The sequence below is a fragment of the Diabrotica undecimpunctata genome, chromosome 9 (assembly GCF_040954645.1).
Source record: "Diabrotica undecimpunctata isolate CICGRU chromosome 9, icDiaUnde3, whole genome shotgun sequence".
In the NCBI taxonomy this organism is placed as follows: domain Eukaryota; kingdom Metazoa; phylum Arthropoda; class Insecta; order Coleoptera; family Chrysomelidae; genus Diabrotica; species Diabrotica undecimpunctata.
Window position 1 is genome coordinate 134,972,692 of NC_092811.1, and position 27,704 is coordinate 135,000,395.

At 33.3% G+C, this 27,704-nt stretch overlaps 1 protein-coding gene across 3 annotated transcripts in view; it reads left to right on the forward strand.

The window, feature by feature from the left end:
* Nucleotides 1-906: 906 nt before the first annotated feature.
* The window catches only part of Tet (Ten-Eleven Translocation (TET) family protein), a 116,987-nt gene continuing 90,189 nt past the window's right edge, over nt 907-27,704 (forward strand). For all 3 annotated transcript variants that reach the window (XM_072545402.1, XM_072545404.1, XM_072545403.1), the window contains exons 1-2: nt 907-995; nt 13,357-14,933. In XM_072545402.1, coding sequence (XP_072401503.1) covers nt 13,584-14,933 — 1,350 coding nt within the window. In that variant the 5' untranslated portion in view covers nt 907-995; nt 13,357-13,583. The remainder of the gene's footprint in view (nt 996-13,356; nt 14,934-27,704) is intronic.

Genomic DNA, 27,704 nt, shown 5'->3' on the forward strand with positions numbered 1-27,704 from the left:
GAAAAAAAACGTGTTTGTCTGCCGAATCAATGGTCAGAAAAGAAAAGGATAAAAAAATCACTTTCCAGATTTCAAACTACTACTATTTTTTTATTCTTTAAACCAACCAGGGACTGTAACAGTATCTGAATATATTAATGGGTTTATCACTTACAACTTTAAACTTAAAATAGTGATAAAATTTCATTTTTACCAACAGTTCTGGCCTATCCGGATGGTAAAATTCCAATTAATAAAAAAAATTAAAGACAAACGCAAGCTCATGGACTACATACAAGAGGAAAAAAGATCATTATTTGAAAAGATTATGCAGTGGCCTAATACTGATGAAATTAATGCTGATTAATACTTTGTTTGACAGACAATAAAATTTCAAAAAAAAAATATATTTTTTTTAAATTCTGTTCTGAAACAACATAATCACTTTTTGACTTACAAAAAAACAATTTTTACAAAAAATATGTAATGCATAATGTACAGGATAGTAAAATATTATTGCAACAATTAATTTTAAAGTAATTTTTCTTACAGCGCTTTAAAACAGTTTTTTGTGATTTATTCAAAACTATAATTTCTGACTCATGTAGTTTCTGAAATGACCATTCAATTTATCTCTAAATCATATTTGAATTTATAATTATATTGATGTCCTATGATAAATAGGTATTTCCTAAGCGTCTACCGTCTAGGCAAGCGTCCAGTGAAAGTTTTAGCCACTGTACGCTCGTATATTATGCGAAAAACACAAAGCACGCCGTTTCAGCTAGAGAAAAAAGCTCTCGCCAAACTCGAGCTTACAGTTCGAACATCGCCGGTTCTTCTCGACGAGCCAGCCGTGCCGCTATTGGTCGAAAAACACGACAGATGTGAAACGCGGCGCGAGACCTAAAGCTTCGAAAAATGTATCGCAAGGAGAGACGTGCCGAGAACTTCAGTTCAATTCAAAGTGCGTATCGGTTGTGTGTGTGTGCGTGCAGTTTTTTTATTTACACATGGTTAGTTGGATCTTTTATTTATTATAACACAATATTCAGGGTGAAGATCAGTGATAGTGCTTTTATTTTTTACATCTAAGCCGTCTGGTAATTTTGGGTTACTTTAAATTGTGGTAAATAACGAAAATTTGAATAGGCTTTTGTTTTTGAATAACAACTGTTGGTGTAATTACGTATGGATCAGGAAGTGTATCCAGCTGTCGCTGTTTGTATTTATTCTCAGTCATTTTCGATATTTACCTTTATAATTCCAAGACTAAACGTCGTTACCGTGGTTGCATCAATTTCTTCTTACTCGTTATTTACATATTTAGCTTTGTGACAGCTTTGATTAGTTATAACAAAACATTTCTAGCAGCATAAACTTTTCTAATTAACAAAACTTTTAGAATAATATGGTTTATGATGCCATATTTTGGAATCATATTTATTTCAGGAAGTATTTGTATTTGCCGTTGGTTTTCTCGTCACCTTTGATATATTTTCAAGGCTTTTCAATTATACCTCTTTAAGATTTCTACGACGATTCGTTTAATGAAGCAATTATGGTCCTTTTTTCTTTTCTTTTTTTCCATACTTATAATAAGTCTCTCTCTCTTATTTAATACCCAACTTTTCTTTTGCATTGCTCTTTTCCCTCCGCACGGCCATTTTCTCCTTTACGTTGTGGCATTTTTCACTTTTCTTGTCAATGGCTTCAGCTACATGTCTCCAGGATCTATCAAATGATTTGGAGTGTAATTACACTGTAAATAAATACATAGAACGGTATTTAAATCTTCAGGATAACTTTTTACACCAAAAAGCTTCATATATTTTGGTTTTGCACAAATTTTGTACTTCAACAAAATTTTCTAGTTTAGTATTATTTGTTAATTCTTTTAGCTCTTCTTTATTGTTGCTACTGTTTCAGGTTACATTAAGGCGAAAAGCTAAAATTCTAAATTGTCTCCTGTTTTCTACAATTCCTCTTGCCGGTGTCTCTTTTTATTAGTAAGTTCTTCGTCTTTTACTTTATTTTATCTTTCATGGTGCTCGAGAACACTATTTGTCGCCTTATACTCATTTTCTGTTGCTTTTTAGTCCAGTACTGTACACATTATTGCGGTTTTCTTTTCATCGAACGAAGGAGATTCCCATTCAGCAATCCTTTTGTTTTTCTTTATATTCACCATTGTCTTTCATTTCGTTTCTGTTTGACGCATTTATTTCCGATGTTCAACATATTTCTCATTCCAGTAAATTCTTTATCATAAATATCATTCTTTTAAAATCGTTTGGATGGTAAATAAAAAGTTTTTCATTGACTTAACAACCTATTTCTTACTAATTTGTCTCTCCAGTTTTATGGAGTGATGTCAACTACCGTGACATTTGTTTACTTCTTTTAAAAATACATTAAAATAAATATGTGTTCTAAATCTTCAAGGCACAACGTTGAGAAGATTTTATTCACAAAGAATTTATTTTTCGTGAATTTTTGGTACAATATAAAAAATTTTAGTAGAGATGACAGTTTGTAAATAAGCTACAGTTATTATAAGTTGTTATATATGTCTTTGTTTTGTGAAGTATTTAGTTGTTAACATCTTGCTTTTTACTATATACCACCTACTCCTAGAATATATCTACAGTTATTGTTTGTTTTGAATTGTTGTTACTGTTTTTTTAGTCTTGTTCTACAAAATATGTGTATTATAAATACAAAGAAGAAATCAATTGATTCTGTTGTGTTTTCGATCTATGGACTTTTGTTAAAATATACACAAAAAGTGACGTGCTAATTACAAATCTGCTTCATCTCTTACAATCTTCTTTGCTTTTATTACCGTGATATTCACAGTTCTCAATTTTACACATAGATGTTTTTCTTTTAATCAAAATAATAATCAAATATTATACGAGTAGACAAACCACTAATTGTCTTTTTGCATAAATAAGATGACAACATTTCTTTAGATATTCTCAAAATGTTCATTATCAGGCGATCTTTTTAGAGCTTTCCCATGAGGACAGAGATGGGGAGTTCTTAGGGACTATCTATCCTTACAAATGTTTTTTAATTATCGATTTTCTTGATAGTGAATCACACCGAAGTAGCGACGCTCAATGTACAGTCACTGCTGAAAATTTTGCGCGAGAAGTGAGGACTAGAAAGAGAAAGTAACTTTGCTGCGTCGTTGCCAAACCGTCACTTTCGTTTAGAATACATCTAGGAGCTTTTTGAATTTTTCAGTTAGATATTTTGAACGTTGAAAGTTTACACAATAATAGTGGAACAAAGACAAGGGCAGATGATAGAAAATAGAATAAAGGAAATAACAAAGAAATGACAATATACACATAATTAAAAGCATTATAGAAAGAAAACTAGAAACATGAGAAAAGCTATACCTATTTAAATTTCATAGATTTAAAGTAGCAAAAGTTTTACAAGAAAGTATAAACAACTTATATAACAAAGTACTTACTTTCTTGTCCATGGCTTTACACAGCATATTCTGTTTGTCGTGTACCAAATCCTTCTAATATATTTTCTTCAGTGAGCTCTCTTTCTCCCATTGCTATTTTTATTTGTCCGTTCCACTGTAATCTAGGATGTCCTCTTCCTATTTGGTTTCCATTTTCGTTCTCAGCGGTATTTTTGTCTCATCCATCATTCGTATATGTTCATACCAGAGTTTTCATTTTTCTATTTCATCATTTTGCCTCCTTCATATTCATTAGTTCTTTATTTCATTCATATTTAACGTTGATTATATTTGTTAATCTACAGCTTCTTCCTCAAAACATCATTCCCATTGGATTTATTCTGTTTTTCATTCTTTTATTTGCCATCCACGTATATGAGCTATACAGTCAACAGCTTTCCGCCATTGTCTTGAAGATTATAAAGTGTTACTGTCTTTCTTTTCTTAATTTTATTTATTATATACATTTTATATGATTCTGTATCTGTTAGTATTACCCTTTAAGCATTTGTATTCATTTGTTTGTTGTTATTTAACTTTAGGTCTTCTGTGGTGTTTCTAATGACCATGTGTTGCGTTTAATCATAATTGCGTTCATTTCCAAACCCCAGCTTCCACATTGTTTCTCCAGCTTTTATATCATTAAAGCGATGTCTACCTCTTGACCATTTCATTGATGATCTTTTTCTAATATTTTTTTATCATCTGCAAACAAAAGGCTATAGACATAGTTGTCGTCAATTTTTACTCCCATCTATCCACATTTCCTGTTCCAATTTTTTGGTGTTTCATCGGTATAAATGTTAAATAAGGTTGGTGACAGGTAGTATCCTTGTCGAAGTCCTTTATTGACTTTAAACTTTTCTGAGTATTGTTGTCAGACTTTTATTCTACATTAATTATTATATGATAGAGTGATTAAAGAAATTCAAATGAGTGGAAAATATCGTAGAATAGAATGGAACCAATACAAACAGGCGCATTAATGTACCCAGACGACATAGTACTTTTAACAGAGAGTTACGAAAAACTGAAAATTGAACAGAAGAGATAAAAAATATGAAATATAGAAGTAAACGAAGAGAAGAGGAGGGTGATTATAATAAATAATATAAATAAAACAATCAAAATCAAATAAAAGATAGTAGAAACATCTGAGAAATAAATTTAGATATAGAAAAAAGACGAAGGAAAACAACGGACATAATACTTCGTTAGTTGCAAAAAAAAATAAATATTAATAGTAAATCATGGGCATTACAGAAAAATATCAAAAAATGATATAAAATGAGTCAAAAAGACAAAAAAACTGGAAGAAATAGATAAGCAACAAACAATAAAACAAAATATCCGACGTTCAAAGACAGAAGAATTCGCACAAAAAAGAAGATCCTTTCCTCTTTTCTGCTCACTAATATTCTATATTTTTTTCTAATAAAGAAGATTTCTGATAAGGTTTATACCGTACTCATGTATCTTCTAACTCCATTTTTAAACGGTCTATTAAATTCTTCTTTCTTATTGATTTAAAGGTAGTGGTGATTGTTTTGTAACTTTTTTGACAGTTTATTTTATTATGGAACCCTAATTTTTGCCCTGTATCTGTTGTTGAAACAAAAGTTTTTAAAAGTATTCCTGTCGTCAGGGACGAAAACAACACTGAACCTCTAAAAAGCATACGAACAAGCTGAACTGGTGAGAATATCAATTTTGGCACCTCCAAAAAGATGCACAAAGTTCAACACTTCTAAATTCTAAATACAAATTTTATTTAAAATTGATTTCGCGCGCGTAACTGACATTCAACATCACCGGTCGCTTCGAGCCTTGTTTCTGAGAGAACGATTTATTCTACACAAAAAATGCTAATAAACATTTTTGTTTAAAATGATCTCAGATACATTTTTTATTTGAAACATTTGTTTCTACGGCGTACAGATTCTTGCAGGAGTGGTAAACTTTTTTGTGGTCCCAAAATTTACATTCTCAGCAAAATTTAGCTTGTTCGTATGATTTTTAGAGCTCAAATCTGACGACTGGACTAAAGCTACAATTTTTTGTTTATTTTAATAAACCTAGTTCTGTACGCTTTGGAAATTGCTGGAAACTTTGTTTCGTCTTTCCAGGAGCTTAAAACTCAGCGACTCTTTGTATTGAATCGTCGTTCTGCATGTCTTAGCCATATTAATATATGCTTGACGTTATAATAATTCAAACGCATTTCCATTTTTTATACTACTAATATTTTTATATGTACTAGATGTCATGTTTTTCTTACTATATTTTAAATGATTTTTATTTACTTTTCTAGTCTTTCTTATTTTCTGAACTAACTCTTTTATGTTTCTGTTTTTCATTGTATGAAATAGGAATCAATTATTTCTTTTAGCATGCTTTTTATTAGAATTATGCATAACAGATACACTAAGCTATAGCGCCTATTCTTACTCTATTTCTTCTTCTCCTTCTTCTTCTTCTTCCTCTTTATAAGCAATTTTGCTTGTTCATTGGCGGGTTAATACCTCTATGGAAGGCTGTCACTACATCTTTTACGCGGCCGTCCGATACTTCTTTTGCCGATTGGTGACCTATCTATTGCTATTTTGACGAAACAGATCTCATCCATTCGGCTTATATGGTTATTCCATTCTTTTTTTCTATTTTTTATCCATTCATTTATACACTGTATGTTACAACGTTACATTTTCTTTTAATGTCTTCATTTCTATTCCGATCTCTCAGCATATTTCCTGTAATTCTTCTCAGAACTCTCATCCCTGCTGTTTCCAGCAGCCTTTGCGTTGAGATTGTGTTGGGTCTTGTTTCTGATGTTATTATTGGTCTTACACTGGCTGTATAAATTCTTGACTTCATATCAGTGTTAATTTGTCTGTTTTGCTATATAGTGTTATTAAGGCATCCTGCCAGTCTACTTGCTTTTTATACTTGATCTCTAACTTCTTTTTCCAGGTCTCCGTGGCTAGACAGTGTAATTTCAAGGTATTTTATTTCCATTACTTGTTTAATACTGATGCAATCAATTTCTATTTTACATCTGGTTTATTCTTTGCTAACTACTATTGTGTTAGATTTCTGAGATTTCTTTGTTTCCGATTCTGTATCCTCTTCCTTTGTTAATGCTTTTGATGATTTCATCCATGATCAAATTGAAGAGCATGGGGCTCAATGAATGCCCTTATCTTATCCCGCTGCCTATTTCTATAGGTTCTGTAAATTGTCCATCTATTCGGACTTCCATTTTGTTTTGGTAATTAGATGTTTTCGATAGTTTTTATAATATTGAGGGGAACTTCTTTGAGTCTTACTCTGTCAAACGCTTTCTTTAGGACAATCAGACACAGAAATGCTGGTCTATTATACTCTAGTGATTTCACAGTAATTTGCTTTATAACGAATATTGCATCTGTACATGATCTTCCACTACAAAAACCCTGTCGTTCATTTGCCAAACTTATCCTCTGATTTATTAGCACTTGTAAAATTTTAGTTGTAAGTTTTAGTGTAGTATTTAACAAGTTTATACCTCTGTAGTTTTCTGGCTGTTTTTTATCTCCTTTTTTGAAGAGAAGAATTGGTTCGCTCGTTCTCCATTCTTCCGGTATTTTATTGTGTTTTATAATTTTATTAATTAATGTTGTTAATTGTTTTGTCATTGCTGCTCCACAATATTTCAGTAATTCGTTTTTTATCCCGTCTTTTCTGTTCTTCAGGTTTTCAAGTATTTTCCGAACTTCCTGTACATTTTAATTAAAGTTCTTCATTTGTGGTAATTTCTGGTGTTTCCGGTTCTAGCGTCTTTTGTTCTTACTGTATTTAAATAGATAAAGGTTAAAAAACTATTTTTCCTGCTAGTTTTCTAAGTAAATATACAGCTTTTTATTCGTATATCTTGATTAGGTGAAAGGGCGAATAGGTAACGATTGTCTAAGGGATGATAGTCAAATATGGCAACGTCTGATTCGACCGTGACCTGACCGGCAACAAGGAAATGCGTTGCGTTACGCACTGTACACGTCTGCGTACTGGGTCTCTCCCTTTTGATCCTTCGGAACACTTTTCCGTGACGTGTGCATGCGCTTTTCGCTGCGTCACGACCCAACCGATGCTCTCCGTAGAGTAGACATGATCTTTGTATGTAAACAATGAAAAACGATTGGGCAGTTTTCCTTATTTTTCTGCTGGTCTCAACGAATGTCGTGGACGTGTACTCAAGACGGGAATGATATCGGAAAAGTTTCATTCACAGACGCGGAGGGTCAGTTGAGGCGTAAACAAAAATAGATACGGGAACGTTTTTGAACAAAAAATATGATTTTTTGTCAGTATTCTCAATTATAAATTAGGCAAATTATATTTTTTTTGTCACATGTAATTTTTCATTTTCCAGATTTTTCTTTTGCATTAAAAATTTCTGTTTACGGTTTTTGAAGAAACTTGATATTTCCGAAACTGCCTTATACTATTGATGTATTTATATCTAACTTATATTTTATTAACTATAGTTGATTTAGAAATGCATAATTGTAAAAATTTTATGGCAACAAAGGTGTTATTGTCCTGTTCTCTCATTTTCTATTTCCGTTTTCTTTTTTCTGTCATGCACTTGTTCGGGTACTGCCTCTCCCTTCCATTAATTAGTCAATCAACATAGCCTCCTACAACTTCTTCCACATATTTTAATCTTAAGCGTTGTTTATCCAGCTGTTTCTTCTTCTTATCGTACCATCTTCTAACGAAAGTTGGCGATCACTTCTTTAAACGCTTCCCTATCTTTTGCAACGTGAAATATCTGTTCCATACTGATGTTAGTCCAATCTCTGATATTTCTCAGCCAATATTTCTTCTTTCTTCCCTCTACTCTTTATTGCATGATGACGTGTAGAAAAGAGTATTTATCGTTTCGAAGTATGTGGCCCAGATAAGATGTTTTATACTCATTTCTTATTTGCAGACATCTGACTTATATTTTATCAATCGTTTTCGAGCTATTTCAATGCTGACCTTTATCTCGTTATCTTGATCTAACTGTTAGTTTATAATTGCTCCGAGGTATTTATACTTTTCGATTCTCTCTAACGGCTTACCATCCAATGTCAGATGTATGTTGTTAACAGGGGTTTTCGAGGTCACCGTGTATTTGGTTTTACCTATACATTCATTATTAGTCCTATCTTTTTGCTTCCTCTGTTAATTATTTCTACAAGAATTTGTAAATTGTCTATATTTTCTGTCATGATTACGATATCGCCTGCAAATCTTATGTTATTAATGATGCTCCCTCCAATACTTACACCTTGAGTTCTTTCCCATAGTTCTTCCTGAAATGTTAGTTGGGAGTACACATTAAATAATTGTAGCGAAAGTACTGTCCCTGTCTGACTCTTCTTTGAATTTCTACTTGGCTTGTCTCACTATCATCCATCCGCACGACCGCGGTTTGATAGTAGTATAGATTTTTGATTAAATTAATATCCTTGGGATCTAGGTGTATGTGTTTCAATGCAAGTATGAGTCTACCATGTTAAACATATGAATACGTTTTTATCATATTCCCTGCATTTTTTTAATAGTACCGTCATTGCTCTTGTTCCCATTCCACCTCTAAATCCAAACTAAGTGTTGTCTAATTGTTCTTCCCATTTTTTATATATACGCTGTTGATTAACTTTGAGTAATATTTTTAAAATGTGGCCAGCAACTCCAGTTGCTTGTTATCCTCGTGATATCATCACTCTGTCTGGTTAGTGGTCTACTTCTTTTATCCTTTCTTGGTCTTCATATTATTAGTCTTCTAGTCCCACGCTTGTCGGTCTTTCGGGTTATGTGACCTGTCCATTGTAGACTGTGTGATACGTTGTAACATATCAATTAAAATACTTTTGTCTTCTGTTATATCGGCGTTCAGTATTCTATATTTCCCGGGAACTTCCAACCATGCTCTCTTCATTCTTCTCTGCTCCATTATCAGTTTGTTTATTGGACGTTTTGTTAATGTTAAACTTTCGGCATCACGTGTACGTGATCACAGGCAAAATACATTGCTCATACACTCTGCTTTTCAAACAAATAGGAGAATGTTCGACTTAGCTTCCCAGCTTCCTAAAAGCTGTTCAGTCCAGACCTATATGACGACATATCTCTCAATTTTGAATATATTTAAAAATTCTTATCTCGTAGCCCAAGGACTTGTTCTTTTTCTTGTCTATATATATATATATATATATATATATATATATATATATTACTAGCTATCAGATTGGTCAAGAATTTTGTTTTTTTTAAATGGATATACACACCAGCATTAATCGTTGCATTCCTCTGCTGACATTTTTTGAGCATCACCTAGGTTCTCAGTAATTATATCATCAGCAAAGCGAAGGTGATTTAAATATTTACGATCAATACTCACATCAATACTATCCCACTTAAATTAGTAAAAGCATATTCTAATACTGCCATAAATATGGTATCTCCTCGTCTGACTCTTTGTATCTGATATTTATTTGTGCATTCGTTTTACGTTTGAAGTCGCATTTTTTTAAATATATTCGTTCAACTTAGCACATCTGTAGTCCACCCTGCTTTGATATAATGATACTAGTAATACAGGAATCTCAATAGTGTCAAAAGTTTTTTGGAAATCGGCACAAAAGTTACTACAAGTAGTCTATTATATTCCACTGATCTCTGTATTATTTTTGGTCCAGGCGTTTGGTTATGGTTTTAGTGAATAGTTTGAAAAGATGGGAAAGAAGAGAAATTGGCCTATAGTTGTCGTGATTTGTTATATCTTCTTTTTAAGGATAATAATGGTAATATCATTATTCCATATATTTGATATTATATTTTAAGCATAGATTAAATAGGGAAACTAATTTTGGTAGTACTTAGTACTTCACCTCCGTTTTAACAGCTTCTATCACAATTTCTTGTTCTCTGGAAGATTTATTGTTGTTCATTTCTTGTAATCCGTTTAACCCGTTAACTTTTTATCCGTTACATTTACTACTTTGATCCATTTGTGGTGGATTATTGTCCACCCATAGTTTGTGGTGGATTATTGTCCGGTTGTTGTGGACGGCTTGTATATAATTCTTCATAAAATTGTTTTATTATTTCTGGTAATATTTTTCTGTTAGTTGTTTCCTTTCCGCATTTATATTTTAGTTTAATAATCTCCTTTTCCCAGCTGTTAATTTTCTTCGCATAACTTTCATAATTTTACTTTTTCAAGCGGTTTGTTGTATTTTCTCTTTTTTCTATGTTTTCTTCCTACCATTACTTGAACGATATCATTATGGCAATTCCTCCGAGGGCGGTACTTTTCGTTTTCAACTTAGGAAGAATGATCTTTCGTAGATAGATCTTTCCATAGCCTGTGAATTTTTTGTATCTCATTATTTGTTTTTCCCTCCTCTTTCATTTCCTTTCGTAATTGTTAATTTCTAACGATTTTATTTTTCGTTTTCATTTAACTTGAAAGCCTATTTCCCCTTCATTCCAGGACCTAGATATTTTTTGTCGCAACTTTGGTCCTTCTTTTCATATAATGCACTACATTTGGTCTTCCTTTTAATATAATGTTGCAGTTGTTTAGTTGGTCGATGTTCATCCAATTACTAATGCTAAGAACTTTCTTTTTTTGTTTTATGTTTTTTTTTCTAGTCGCCTTTTACCAGAAAAGATTTGTTTGATTGATACATTGCATGTTTACAATCTACTCCACACATAAAGTAATAGATAAATAGTCTGTAAGTAAATTAGAGTAAGTTAGGTACAGTCCAGTGACGGTTCTCTAATTATTATTGCGGTAGGTCTTTTGGCCATACTCTCTTCAGCCTTCTTTCGGCAAGTGGTTCGGTGAATAAATTATTTATCAATTCGTTGTTGTGGTCAGTGGAGCGATTTTTATATTTTATTGAATGATTCTTTATTACGTCCCTGATTAGTGAAATCTCAAGATCATCGTGAAGAGTCTGGTTAGATACATACCCTGGAGCTTTACTTATCATTCATTACATATCACATGGAGTATTTTGAATTGGAATGTTTGAAGTATCTTCGTATTTGAAGGTTTACTGCAGCCGGATAGTTCTATTCCGTATGTCCAAACTGGTATGAGTATAAGTTTGTACAGAAGCAGTTTATTTTCAAGAGATAACTGAGACCTATTGTTAAATAGCCAGTTCATATTTTTTAGTTTAAGATCTAGTTGTTTCCGTTTAGTTTTAATGTGCATTTTCCATCCAGATGCAATCCCAAGTATTTGACAACTGGTTTTATGGAAATCGGGGTATTATTCATAGAAACTTTCGGAAATGTAGATTTTCTTGTAAAAGTAATATGTACTGATTTGCTGGCATTAATATTGATCTTCCATCATTTAAGTCAGTTTTGTAATTGGTCAAAATAAGTTTGTACTTTTTGTGATGCTACATTATTCGATATCCACTGCCAAGATTCCCGAGTCACCGGCAAAAGTAGTAAGAAGGTATCATTGCTGATTGAAAAGTCTACTGTAAATATCAGATACAGAAATGAGCCGAGATCGTTACCCTGAGGTACGGTAGATTCTATGATGCGGTAATTTGAATAGTTTTCTTAAATTTTGACTTGGAAGTAACGGTCAGTAAGATACGATTTTAGAATAAAGCATATTTGGCCTGTAAGGTGTAATTTCAGTTTATAGAGGAGACCTTTATGTCATTCCCTATCTGTTGTATCAAACTTTTTCTCTTCGAGAATTTTTTTATTTATATTTACGTTTCTGTGGCTTTGTTGGAGGGTTAAGTATTCACGACTAAATCCAAATTTGTAGTATAATTTCTTTTATAAGAACAACTTGTAATAGTAGCATTTCTAATACATTCGACATTATTGGGAGTAGGCCTATAGAGCGATATAAATTTGCTTGTGTTGCGTGTTTACCAGGTTTCGGAATCATAGTAACTAAAGCAAATTTCCATTATATTGGAAAGTAGCGAAGACGGAGTATGCTGTAGTATATTATTGTTAATAACACCACTACTTTATTCGGTAGATTCTAAAGTAATTCTCCTGTTATCTAACCATAGCCTGGAGTTTTCTTAGGATTTAACATTTTTATTTGCTGTCGAACCTGTCGGAGTAAATGTTGTTAGAGAAAGCTATAGTTGACATGGAGTCTCGAGGAACATTCTTATATCATCATCTTCATCGTTATTAGTATCTGGTGTTGAGAATACAGTTGCAAGGTGCTCTGCCAATACTGTGATTTTTTCTGCACTTGTGCAGGTCCAGGTCACATCTGTTTTTCTTGAAGGTGAATTTGTTATTGTCGGTCGTTTAAATTTTTTTGTAGCTTTCCATATAAAGTGGTTTTCATGTGAGGGGTTCGAAACATAAAATTGGAATGAGTCGTTTTTTTCTTCATGTAGTGCTCTATTTAGTCTATATCTTATCCTGTTAAGGTACGTTTTATTTCGTAGATTTCTCATTTGTTACCATATGCGTCGAACCATTCTTTTTTGCTAAAAGTTCTCATGAATTCGTTAATGTGTATTCACATATTTGGACATTTTCTCATTCGTTTTCTTAGGTTTCTGTCGAGATTAGCATTAAATATGAATGAAAATAGTCAGAAATCTTTTTTTAAACACTTTTTAAAAGTTTTTCATAAAATTTTTGTGACGTTCTACTATTGTGAGATCTATACATTGTTATTTGCTCTTTTAAGATTTAATTTTTAGATGCATTAACTTCCAAAAATTTAATTGATCGGTTAATATTTTCATGACTCTGTATTCTCATTAATTAATATATTTTATTATTCATGAAATTATTTATTATATTAATTATATAGGTATATTAATGCCAGTTTTCTTTTTCAGATATTATTTTTGTAACAATAAGAACAATAAGATAGTAAGAGCTATTTTTATACGTAACATAACAGTACAAAAACAAAATAGTACAAATATATCTACACCCAATCTCAGCGAAAATCAGGATACCATAATGACAATAAGGACTTCGATTTTTCTATAGATTCTTTCGTAGCGCAGTATAAAAAACCAAAACAAAAATGATTCTAAGCTAACAATGCACAGTACTTATAATGAGTGAGACCTTAAGTCAGGATCCGGATGGGCTAGGGGCTGCTTATACGACCCTAGCTCCATCTTATCCACCCACTCCTGCAACACCGAGTTCCACTGTGCAAGAAGGTCCTCCGGGCGCGAATCTACCTCCATTTTCTACGTTCTCGGCGGACATGGACTCAGGCGGAACGTTTAGTTCGATGTCTGATCGATTGTTTAGTGATACTCGTCTGTTAGACATATCAAATTGGGACTATTATACGGAAACAAGACTTTTAGACCGTGGTGATAATGCTTTGTCGATCATCACCTCGCAACCTCAATACCGTCCGTGGGAATCGAAACCGGTTGATGCTTCCACATCTACGTTTTCGGCCACCACACCGGTTAACACGTTAGCTGAGGCCTTTTCTCAACAGAACGGCGCCTCTAAGTTACCTTCATTCCAGTCCCAATTCCAAAGCTTCAGTGATTCCGTTACCACCACAGAACCGACCTTAACCACACTTACCAATCTAACGCCGGTTTCGCCAAACTCTTCTAGTCCACAAAGTCACAGTTTAACCACGTTAAACTCTAATTTCCACACCCTAAGTGCTGTTAATGTTAACCCAAGAAACTATCCCTTAGTACCTGCTCCTATTCAAGCAAGGGAAATACCTTCTATTCAACAACAGTTTCTTGACGAGAGACATATACAGTTATACTCTCACCCTCCTACTAATATAGCCATAAACAATACGATACACCCAACATTTTTAAATAGTCAAAACGGTGCCATTATTCAAAATAACCAGTTGATCTCATCTCCGACTGTTGTGACAGTATTAAAGTCTGAGCCAGACTTAAAGCTAACGACGTTACACCAAGATTCCTTAAAGCTCCAAAACGTTGGCCTCCATCCTACACAATTCCAAAATCCCATGGCCCAAATCCACAACACCGACGGCAATATTTACAACGGAGTCGAGAAAAAAATTAACGGGAACATGACTTCGCCCACTAGAAACGATTTCCGGAAAAAAGAACGAAGGAAAATTCGGGCATCTAGTCTCGAAAGTTCGGTGGACAGTGACGGAGCTTCCAGTAATATGGACATGGGGTCGGAAAACTCGGGACAGGTAGCCGCCATTTCCAGTACGGCCGGTTTTAAAACCCACCAAATGCACGTTAACAGTTCGGTTGACATGGATACGGACATTAGTGGTGGAAGCGTCGATAAGCAGGTGAAGAAGAAGCGAAAACGGTGCGGTGAATGTATCGGATGCCAAAGAAAAGATAATTGTGGTGATTGTGCCCCTTGTAGGAACGACAAAAGCCATCAGATATGCAAACAAAGACGGTGTGAAAAATTGACGGAGAAAAAGGTCAGTGAAAAGTTTCATAAATTTGGATAGTTGAATCGTCAAGAGAATATGTACGTCATTGTATACATGCATGCAAATTAAATAACATTTAGACATCATTAAACATTTATATATCATTGTTTGTTATTGAAAGAAATGAAAAAATCTCTAAAAATAATTTGTCTTTGTAATACGTTACTAAATATGTGACGTAAACTATTTTCTTAACGCTTCTACTGCTATTTTTGTTACTGTTTTGTTTAATTTTATTACCATTGGTTTTTAGTTTATTAACTTTTATTTGAAACTTGGAAAATATTTAAGAAATTTACGATTATCCACTTTTAAAAGACATTATTCGTTTATTGAATACCAACAGATTTTTTCATTAACACAAAATAAAATATTGCACCTAATCCTTCGATTAATCAACATTTTGTTTTTAACCTAATATACCACATTGACGTCCTAGGTATTCTCAATATAGTCTAGTCCTCATAGATTTGACCTCTAAAATGTCAATTTGGGACCTCAAAAAAGATGCAAAAAGTTTGCCACTCTTACCTACTGGCTTCTCCCCAAAAGCATCCTCGTAGAAAGGGGAAAACGAATAAATTGTTCTCTCAGAAACAACTGATTATAAGAATGTCAGTTACGTGTGCAAAATCAATTTTTTAAATAAAATTTGTATCACCTCGACGGTAAAAATTCGATATGTTTTGATCAGCGCATATCTTTAAAGCGTATTTTGATTTTAGTCGACAAGACACTTTGATCAAGAAATACGGAATTTCTACCGTCGGGTTGATGCAAATTTTATTTAAAAAGCACGGCTGATTTTACAGAAAAAGATCTAATAAACATTTTTGATCAGAATTCCCCGGAAGTAGGCTAACTTTTGCATCTTTTTCGGGGTCATAAAATAGAAATTCTCAGCAAAATTCAGCTTTTTTAGAGGCCAAATCTCTACTGACCACTGAACTAAATGGTTTACTATGGAACATAATAATTGATTTTGCCGACTTCACTGATCTACGTTCATTATATCTGAGTTTAAAGTGACATATCAAAAAAGTTCGAAACGTTTGGTGATTTAATGTTTGAGCCAGTGGACTGTCTTTATTATTAAGCAGTTCTAATACTTTAGTGTTTATATGGTTATGTTTCTTTATTTCTTTTTAATTGTTTAACATTTTCTAATTTTCTGCAGATCTAGTTTTTGTCACGTTCTTCCGGCTTTACTTTGTCTTTGCTCTAACTGCCGAATTTATTTGGAGTAAATTTAACCTCTGGTTAATCTTATAATTTGTTTGATATTGTTCCATGTTGCTTGTTGTATATTTGTAATTAATATATCAAGTTTAACACACCCCCTTCGAAAACCCGACATTTAAGTAGGATTTTTCCGTTCAGAACTTTCGTAAATTCCAATTATGCTTGACTTCTGGATGACACTTTCTTTCTGTCGTGGACATAATTTTAAATAGGCTTGTTTGTATTTTCAATAGGGCATTTCTTTTAATTACAATCAAGCCAAAACATCACAAGCTAACAAAGGTATCAGCATATCAACTAATGATATGCGTCCACTACTGTACATAAAGAAATTTACGAGTACTCCTACTGTCTGTGCCACTGAATATATCACCAAGTACAGAAAAATCTATTTAAAACTTATTAAAACAGCTAAAAAAGCGTACCAACAAATTCGTCTGAGTGTTGCAACCGAAACTTGGTCTATAATAAACGATCTTTGAAATAAAACTAACATAGCTCAAACAGTTTCCCTTCCAAACCCTGAAAATTTGAATACTTCGTTAAATTTGAGTAAAAATATAACATGAGCTATTTTGTGACAACAAGATGCCATTTCCTATCTTCCCATTTCAAAAAAGGTCTCGAATTCATTCTTTATAAGACCAGTTGATAAATATGAGTATTAAAAGCAAATCTTCTTGCAATACTGATGGACTATCCATAAAAAATTTCTTAAATCTCCCAAAAAATCTGTTGGAAGTCCTGGTCTCATAATTTTACTTGGGGAATAGGAAACAACTCGTTAGAGCAAATGATACTGACTCTATTCATAAAAGCCATTGTGGAGTACCACAATGTTCAGTATTGGGCCCTCTGCTTGTCCTTATCTTTATAAATGACATTACTAATTTAAAAAACGATGGAGAATTGTATCTTTTTGCTGATGATACCAGTATCACCTTAGAAACAGTTATATTGCAACTCTTCATGCAACTATAACTCTTTTAACGTGGAAAGACAGTAACATTATCCTATTTTTAGGGTATTATATACATAAGTATTTTTATATATATTTGGGTATCACATGCAGCAGCAAAAACTTATGCGTAAACTAGTTCGTAAGGTTTTATTATTCAATTTGCAATTAACTGAAATTTCATACCGTCCGTCGATACATTCACATTTCAAATACTGTAAATCTTTTGATCACATCTTGTTTCAGTGTCCATATTTCGCATCCGTATAATAGTAAGGAGTCGGTCAGATGGCCAAGCGGAACAGGCGGTCGATTGGCAGTTCGCTAAAGCGAAATGCTATAGTAGAAGTGGGTTTGGATCCTGACCCAATGCACAAAAAAATAAAAAAAGCTAACGTAAGCGTTTAAAATTCTAAATATATCAGCAACTTAGACCAGGATACTCTGGTGTCTGATCGACCAATGATAGAGTAGTACGGAGTAGTAAGAAATAAAGGCTTGGTGATACTCTTCCATCGATTTCTACCGAAATTTAGATATTTTTGGGTTAAAGATCATTTTACGCCTGTTCATAAAGCCAGACCTTGCTATTTCTTGGTGAGCCTTCTACTTTCTTTGCTATTTCTATACACAAGAAAAAAAATGTAGCATAGTTTTAATTTTGAACGCATTTATTACCAAGCTCATTTTGTGGCTTTCTTTTAATAGTAAAATATATATTCAATAGTGTTGTGAGTTGTTCTTCTGATTCAGCTATGGCATATCTTTGAATGATGATTCAATCAATTTATAATAATCCGTTATTAATTATAGAAGAGTTATTGTTGCTTAATACTACATCTATCTTACACCTAACCTGTTGACGTATCCTATCATATGATTTCTCTCCTAGCACTACATGAAAATTTGTAGTTTTGGTTCTATAACATTCCCTTAGTAGCAGGCCCAACGTTGAACAAACGCTTACAAGAACAAATATGACAATTGATAATTCACAGAAAAATGGACCCGGAAAAACCAAGAGGCAGTCTCTACAAGTAGTCCGGGTATCTCACACAAATTTATAAAATACGCATCACAAAAACTAATAGATGCTTTAGGGAACCATAAAATGGAGAACACTTAAAGGAATGGACAAACGCACGCGCAACATCAATTTTTAGGAAATGAGACAGAAATTTATGCGAAAACTATCGGGAAATAAAACTAGCATCATTAATGAAAGAATATACGACAAAATAGTAAAGAATAAATATCTTATGACTAAATACCGATATCAGAACTCTGGGAAACAATGTACAAAAATTGTCTTATATAAAATCACGTAATTTGTGAACATTTCTGTTTATTTATGCCTATATTTATCAATTACTCGTTTATATATTCTCTTTCTTTGTTCTTGCGTAGTAAAATCAGTGAGCTTAAGTTTTCCAATCGAGACTAAAATATATTAATACGAACAAAATGCGCAAGATAGCCTAAAATGAATATTTGATCACAAATTAATCATAATTTCTAATCTAATTTCCTCGCAAACATTTTCATACCGAAGTTAGATTAAACAAAATCAACTTGTTACTCTCCCACCGCTTCCCTTTAAACTTCCTGCAAAAACCGTGTACGTTACGTCATTATTTCCATCAAGGTAGGTATATAGGTACACGCCGTGTAACACTTTGACTACGAAGCACCCACCTAACATCCCTTACCTCATCACTCACATGGACTGTTCCAATTATTCCCGGTAAATGCGTATGTGTGTATGCGTGTGTAATATGACCGTATTCGGAAAGCTCGCAAATTTATACCTATCTATAGAGAAGCGGGATATTTAGCCGTTTCGGCATAGGAAATACTGAATCTTTTATTACGCACTTTAATTAAATCTGAAATACTAATAACGGTTAACGAAGTTTGCCCCTATTAATGAATTTAGTATGACACAATAATATTGGTACAAAAATAGTAAACAAATTGTTTTATTTGATATTATTAAAGTGTAATTCGGAAGTTTAATTCAGATGTTTTTTTTTTAAGTTAGTTCACAATGGTAATGGATTCGGTCCTACGTCACATTTTAATTGGCTACACTGAAGCTGTCTTAGTTGTCATTTGTCAATTAATTTTTCTGACATCGAGGAGTTTTTATGTTTGTCTGTATTAGGGAAATAAAAAGGGGGAATATTTTGTTCCTCCGGAAGAATAATGGTTTTGTTGGTGCCATTGTTTGAGTTCGCTAGTGTCAAAAAGTTGATACTTTTTAGTCTTCCATTTCAGTTAAATTTTCTGATGTTTAATTTATTTATTCTTCCTTTTAGATTTAAAAGAATTAAAAGATATTTAATGCATACAAGTACCTTTCTGGATATACTAAAAATCCTAATATGTTAAGCTTACCCATCTGCTTATCTGATTTATTCGTTCTTGCAGAATTTTAGTAAATTTTAGGGTGGTATTTTTTATTTTCTTGGCGGTTTTATCTTCTTTTTTGAATAGTAGAATTCGCCACTTCCCTTTCAGTGTTGTATAATTTTGTCAATGAATGCTCTTAGTTGGTCCGTCATGACTGCTCCATATTTAGCAGCTTTTTTTTACCTGCAGATTTTCTATTCCTTAGCTTTTCAAGTGTTTATACCTTTCTAAATTTTCTCCATTGGTCCTATTCATCAGCTGCTCTAAGGGTTTCGCAGAATGAGCATTCCGCTGAATTCTAAATTTAGTCGGACCATCTGGTTGCTGACCTTCTCCCTGGAACATTTCCAAAAATAATTAACCTCTCTAAATGATCGTCATTATCATTTTGACTTTATAACTCTGCGTGGGTCCTAGCCTCCTAAGAATTTCTCTCCAGTCGTCCCTATCCATCGCCTTTCTCGGCCAAGCACATATTCTATTTCTTATGTCTTCATCTTCTCTGATCAATGGGTCTATCAAGGAGCGTTTTTTTAGCTGGGTCATTTTGTTTCATCCGCATCACATACCCTATCCACCTCAGACGTACTACTACTACTACTAAGGATTTCCACAGTTTTCACTGTCTTCCTTCACTCAACCGTTTTCTCCAATTTTCCCTGTCATTCCAGTCTCCATCTCGCAGGGTTCTTTTCTCCATAGCCTCGTCGATTTCATCTCTGAATGACCTTCGGGGTCTTCCTCTCTTTCTTCTTCCAATCGGGCTCCATTCTGTGATTTTGTTTTTGTTTTACGATATCAGGTTCCTGGTATATTATATAAAGTTTGAAGTTGTATCGTCTTCTCCACACTCCATTGTCATTCACTGCTTCATAAATTTGCCTTAGTACTTTTCTTTCGAAACATCCTAACATGTTTTCATTACTTTTTGTTAGAGTCAAGGTCTCTAAACCATATGCTAGGACTGGGCGTATTATTGTTTTGTAGAGTTTTATTTTTGTATTTCTCGATATAATTGTGGATTTAAGGAGGAGATTGAACCCAAAGTAGCATATGTTGGCCGTGCAAATGCTAAAGTTTATCTCTGCAGTAGTATTATTTTCAGTGTTAAGGAGCGCTCCCAGGTATACAAATTCGTTCACTGCTTCGACGACGTCGTTTTCTATACCAATTGGTCGTAGGATTTGTGGTTGCGTGCTTATTTGCGTGCGTTACGTTAAGAATGCAAACCTTCGTCTGATGAACTGTTCAAGATATGACCAGCATTCTTCTTTAATACCATATCTTAAAGATATTAAGTGTTCTTGTGTGTAAAGAGTCCAGAAAGAAAGGTTTTCTTTTAAATCTTTTTGGAATTCATTGATTTTTGAGGAGTTTAGGGACATGACTTTTCTTATGACCTATAAAGGACTTTAAACAAAGTTGGTCGTTTAATACTTAATAGTCACTTCCACAATCTGCGCCCGGGTATGTTTTACAGTTGATAGCCTAGGATTTCCAACTTGATATTTTTAGGATGTAATCTATTTGATGCATGTATTACATTAACTTCTTCGTTTATAGTTATTTCTGATGTCGAAAACAATCAATATTAAGGTTTAATTGAGGTGTGTTTCAGCACTCTTGAGCTCAAAAGTCTATTGCTAGTAATCTCGCTTGAAATATTGTAGAAGTACTTCTACCTAGGACTACCTTGTGTCTATTTTCCCGGTTCCTCTAATCAACGTTCGCAATAAAATTTTCGTCACCTGGTTTGCTGCGCTCTCCTTCTAAGCTCAATCATTTTATTCTTTAATGCGTGGATAGAATTGCTGGACAATTCCATTTATTCATTGTGCCTTTTGTGTCACTGTGATTTTCTTGAAAATCCTTCGGATTTTTACACAAGTATTTGTTTTGAGTCTTTGTTTCTTTACAAACATGCAATATAACTCTCATAATGATCGATTTTATGGACTTCAATATGTATCTTTTTAATTCAAAATATATTATAGAAGCAACTATTTCAAATACAATACACGAGTTACAAATACAAGCATTTGTAGCATATAATATACATATTTCGACGAATCACACACCTTACTTTTTTTCATCTCCGAAATATTTCACAGATTTTGCTTCCCGCATAGAAATATTTGAGTAACTAAAGCAATTTGTCACGTTTGTCAGTTTCCTCTACGCATATTTCCCCTATACACCTTAGATTTCATTTCCTATTCGTATATTTCATTTCTACAAACTTGGAGGCTCTATTTTGGATAAAATTGGAACGAGTAATGATGTAAGTTCCAGCTTTGTTAATCTACATCGAATTCCAAAAATTTACTCGTTGAAAATATAGATATTTCACTCTTTACTGATACGTATTTTAGCTGAGTATTTCGAGAAAGTAAAACAGTGACAATTTGCATCAGAAAATTGCTAAAATATACAAACTGCATTATCATTCGTGCAAAACAAAAGTTGCCGTTATGATTACCTTCACTATTCGATTTTAGACTATCATTTAAATGTATTTACATTGCCGTTAGAATTTCTTTCAATTTTCTAACTAACGTTAACGATTATAATAGAAAATTCAGTTGAAGAATTATTGTTCCAAGTCATAGGGGCACTATTTATCTTTAGCAAAAAATAACGCGGGTTTTACCGTGTTCTTCAAAGTAGTTTGTCTAGTTTCTAAAGGTCAGTGGCAAACATCGATAACGGTCAAGTTCATCTGACCAAACAAAAAAAAATACTCTCAGGCTTCCCCACACAGCATCCGAGTAAAAAATCTATTTAAATATGAGCTATCTGTCCTGAACAGGCACCCTAATAAGAGTCGTAAAAACAGGTCCTGAATTAAATGCATCCTACCCCTTTCTTTTAGTTCGTCTCTAGTTTTGATAGATGTGGAAATCACTGTATTAAGGATCGGTGAATATTTTAAATGATTTAATCAATAGAACTGTTATTTGTTCACAAATACACAAATTTAACCGATCTTAAAATTATTCTCAAAGCTTTAATAAACTTTGAGAGTAATCACCAAGTCACCAAGCCAATTTGTTTTATTAAAATATCAGTGTTATTAACTTTAACATCAGATCTATTTTTTCGACTTAGTCATTTAACTTCCCAGGTATCAGTTTTTGATTTGTTTTTGTATGAGTTATTATAATTACATGGTGATGTTCTGCATAAACAAATGATTTTCGACATAAGTAAATTTTATAAATTGTGATAGATATTCAATCATAGATATATAGATAGTTTATTGGCAATAATAATACGAGAAGTACTTTTACAAGCCAAATATAAACATAAGTAAATATAATTAAAGAAGCTTCTTAAACGCTTTATAATTACTTGATCTTGTCTTCTTGCGGGGTTATTCAAAGAGCTGTTCAACTTTGGGCATATTGGGTTTAATTTGGTTGCTGAATTTTCCCAGTAATTTTGCCACATGTCATTGGAATGAACTTTAATCAGATGTTTCATGTCACTATAAGGATATTTTGTAATTTTTGTAGTATCTTCTAAGTTGATACGGCTTGTAGTTGCTAGTTGATCTGCTTTTTCATTTCCCCAGATTCCAGTTTGCGATGGTACCCAAATGAAAGCTGAGTCCTTTTCCGTGGAATGAAGTATTCCTAATTCATTTTTTATTGCTTGTATACTGGGATTTGTCGTATAAATTTGCTTTAATTTCAATAATAACAATAATTTGCACTTCATCGTGATCCTCGTTTTGAAAAAAGGCTTTTAATATAGATGTGGTCTCGCCTGTGAGTATACTACAATATGTAGGTAAATGTATGCTGTAGGAGTTTTCTTCATAAGAAAAGTAAGCAGCAGCATGTCCATCTGGGGTTTTAGAGGCGTTGGTAAAGATTTGTAAGTAGTTGGGGTAATGGGATATGATTTCTGCAAAAAAAAAATGTTTCATTATCGAGTTTCATTATAAAGTTTATATTTTATTTGGGGTACTTTCTTAGTGTTAGGTCAGTGGTCAGTAGACGGGTTGTTCATGGAGGAGAGATTGCATTTGTATATAGCAATAGACTATGTTGATCCATGCTAAAATTTGTAACTTTTATTTGTTGTCATTTTAAAAGGGAGGATGTCAGGGTGGAGAATTTGACAGAAAAGAGGATGTTGTTTTTAAATTGAAATTTTGGCAATATAGAATATAGAATATTACCAGACAAGACCAAAATGCAAGTAGAATACTTATACACAGATTTTGCAAAGTGTTCGGTAAGTAGTTAATATATTAATAGCTAGAAAAATCAGACACAAAGTAAAATGTGGGAAAATACTTATTATTATTATATTTGAATTAGATTATAATTTGAACCTTCACACTTTGGAAATATATTTATCTATAATATTTATGAAAGTTCTTATTAACGTATTACTGAGAAAAACAAATAAATATACTTATTACATAAGTATAAGTAGAGAGAATTATGGATTTTTCGATGTTTTCATGACATTCTTTTAGTATATCAAATCCTATTTCTATTTTAGTATATCAATTCCTACTTGTTCATTTTATCTGATATTTTCCCATTTTATTGATCAAATTCCGTTTATTTTTTTCTACAATTTTTTATTCCTTGTCTTTATATTAAAGCATTCATTTCGTATCAGTTTAATTTTTGTTGTTTTTTTTTTGTATTTTTCAATATATATTTTGGTTACATATTGTAAAATTTATATAAAACCTCTTTGTCCCTTGAAACGGTAATTTCTATGCTCTCTGTATATTATAAAAACGAGCCTAATTTTTTCGACCTGAACCCTGAACGCAGTCTATCGCTAAACTTGCATCCAACACGACGACATATGCCATATATCGAAAGCGTGTATTATGTATATGTGCTCAAACCAGGTAGTATGTGTCCTACGAGCCCAACAGCTGCATTCTGAAGAATAAACTTCTGCCAGCTGTTTGTCGTAGAGCCGCCCAGATAAATGTGCCATGAAGTTCAGGTACCGCCTGGCATGCAGGCTTAGAACTGACCGACTGCCGTTATGCACATAATAGCAAAAATGTATTTAAAGAATATACTTACAATAGGAAGTTTGATGATACTGATTATAACATATATTACGTTTTATAACGAACCAACGACTTTTGTGAGAAAAATTTAATGGATGAGTTTGTTCATTTCGGGATGGATTTGAATATTATGGAGAATTAAATGGTCGAAAAGGCGGGAAACGGTACAAGAATTATTTCTAAACACTTATCTTTTCTTATGTATCATTACAAAAAAAAATTAATACCACAATAAATATAAAAGAAGAAATTATACCGCGTACACTCCCTCAGCATTTTTTGCATAAAACAAAAAGAAGGATAATTTTTAGTTTGAATTGAATCAATATATTTAACTTCTCTTTCAATAAAGTTTTATTTGTGAAGTCATTGCGAAATACGAATTGTATTCATTTAATATTTATGTGATAAGCTTTAGAAAGATATTTTTACTTAGTTGATTCTTTTACTTCTTATTCCGGTTACTACTTTTTTTTCGTCCCGAAAAAATTTATAGCATTTAGCTGCAGCACTTTCTCCGTTACTGAGGTTAGCAACTATCAACCACTTTAACTGTTCTATATGTTATAGAATTGTTGTAAGCTGTAAGAACACCATTTTTTTTTAGATTTTTTGACCTTCAATTTTCTAACTTACCTGTTATTATTACAGTCTCATCAGCATATAATACTGTTATATATAAATATACATATAAAAATCCGTTCGTTTTTAACCCTGTCATTTCTGACTCAATAGGTTCCAGTAGCAGTTCCTCACAGTAAGCGTTAAATAATATAAGTAACAATGTTATATTATATTATGTGAGGTCGCTAAAGCCTCACCGCACTTCAACTTATAAAATTTTTTGTGCATATCTTAATCTAGTTGAACTCTAGGATGCCAATTTTTCTGATAAGTTGATAAGGATCCTATAGATGACTTGTTTCCTAAGTCAGAGGACGCTAGACTGACATCTCCTAGGAATTTTAGTCGTTCGCAGAACAGTGTTAGGCAGTTGCATAGTATCTGTTCTGCCATTTCTTTTTCGTTCTCACAAAAACGACTGTTCTCACTATCTGATTTACTCATTTTTTTTGAGATGATATTGAGAGCAGTGACCAGTGAGAAGGCCAGTAACCATTTTGTTTCTTTTTTTCTTATTTTGAGAAAGCGATTTGTGGCAGTAGGTGACACTTTTATGAGCCTTTTTGCTTGCCTTTGTCCTGGTGTGTTACACCAATATAATCTTGATTGATTGATTTCTTAGCTCCAGAGTTCCTCACTGATGTGGCTTTTCGATAGTCCACATAAGGGTTCTGTACCCTGGAATATTTGCCCGTACTTTCGCGAGGTCGTCAGCTTCCTCATTTCCTGCAATTCCCTTGTGACCTGGCAGCCACATCAAAGGTACTTTTTTTACGTTCCGCTAGTTTTTTGAGGGATTGTTTATAGTTCCAAACCAACTCTGACTCACAAGTAAATGACTTTAAAGGCTTTAGGCGGCCTTCCTGTCTGGTAAATAAAGACTTTTACCCTACGAGTGTCTCGGTTGGGACATTCTTGGGCATTAATATCTATAGCACGTATTTCAGCCTAAAAGATAGTTGGTGTCCGAGAAACCGTTGGTGTTTTTTAGGACCACTTCAAAGGGTGTCTCGAAGTCGAATTTGACCAGCATGACATCTGTCGTTCTGTCCTTAGAATCTAATATAATTTCTTCCAAGATATTTAGGTGACCAAATAGATCTCTAGGTTTCATTATTTGTATCTGTCGCAATTTTAAGGCGGTGGTTGCTGCCTCCCTCTTTATGCAGAACTGCAATCGCCTCTTCTACAGCTGCAGTGGGACATTGCCCCTGTGATTTCCAGAAGAGCTAGGAACTTTTTTAAAACTTGGCGTTAGCTGTTTTTTGTTGTATTTTTGCCACCATACGAATGATGCGTGTGTGACCATGGGCCTAATAACCATTTTATATGATCAGAGGGTCATTTTTGGTTTAAGGCGAGGCAAAGTGAGTTTTGAACTAGAGTTACCACCAGATATTTTACTACTTTTGGATAGTCTATTGTGTTGCCCCTAATAGTAACAACTAGGTCATCCGCGTAACCTTGGCTTGTAAAACCAAGATCATGCAACTTAGTAAGGGGGTCATCTACGACCAGAGACCACAACAGGGGCGATAGTACTCCCCCTTGAAGGCACCCCTTTACTGCTGTTACAGTCACAGACTCTCCTCCAGTATTAGCAGTGGTAATTTTGAATTCTGGTTTTTAGCATTAACTGAATCTGTTGTATAAGTGGGGCTTCAATACTTCTCTTCAAATGTAAAGCGATTTCTTCGAGAGTTTTGCTTCTTATGTAGTAGTCTACTGGTTTCTCCATTGTTTTTAGGAGAAAGGAGGTAAGGCATACGGAGCGATAAGACTTCGATTTTTGCTATAAATACCACCTTTGCGTCCCTCCAAGTTTTTGGAACGTGGCCAAACACAATGCTCTTTATAAAAACCTATTCTAGTTGCAGTTGCATTTGCATGAAAACTTTTTGAAATACAGCAGGAAATATTCCGTCCTTACTCGGAGATTTAAAAGGTTTGAAGCTTTTAACGGCCCATTCGATTTTGTTTTTTGTAAAGTTTTTTCCTCTAGTTACCTACTAGAACTCTTGTGACAATATACATCTTTGTCTGATTCCTCTCGTTACATTGACTTCTTCTGATATTTTACGCCCAATTTTTAATGCTGCTCGCTGATATATCACGAAACAAAAATTTTGGAATGGTCAAAAAAGTAAGAACTACCCAGTTAGGACTCGGGCAGACAAAATTACAAACAACAAAACAAAAACTATTATCAAAGTAATACACAGAATAACAGAAAGTACAACAAAACAATATAAGTACTAATAAGAGTTTCTTTTTAAATCCATACTAAATCAAAACGTGAAGGCCAAAAAAAACATGGGACATGAGAGTGGAATGCACATAATTTTTATGCCTAATTTATATTTTGTATTTTTGATATCTACTCCACAGTATTCAACGTTTTCTATTTTGGCTAGTTGTGTCCATTTAAAGACAGGTTTATTAACGACTAATCACAAAAAGCCGTAATTTCTTA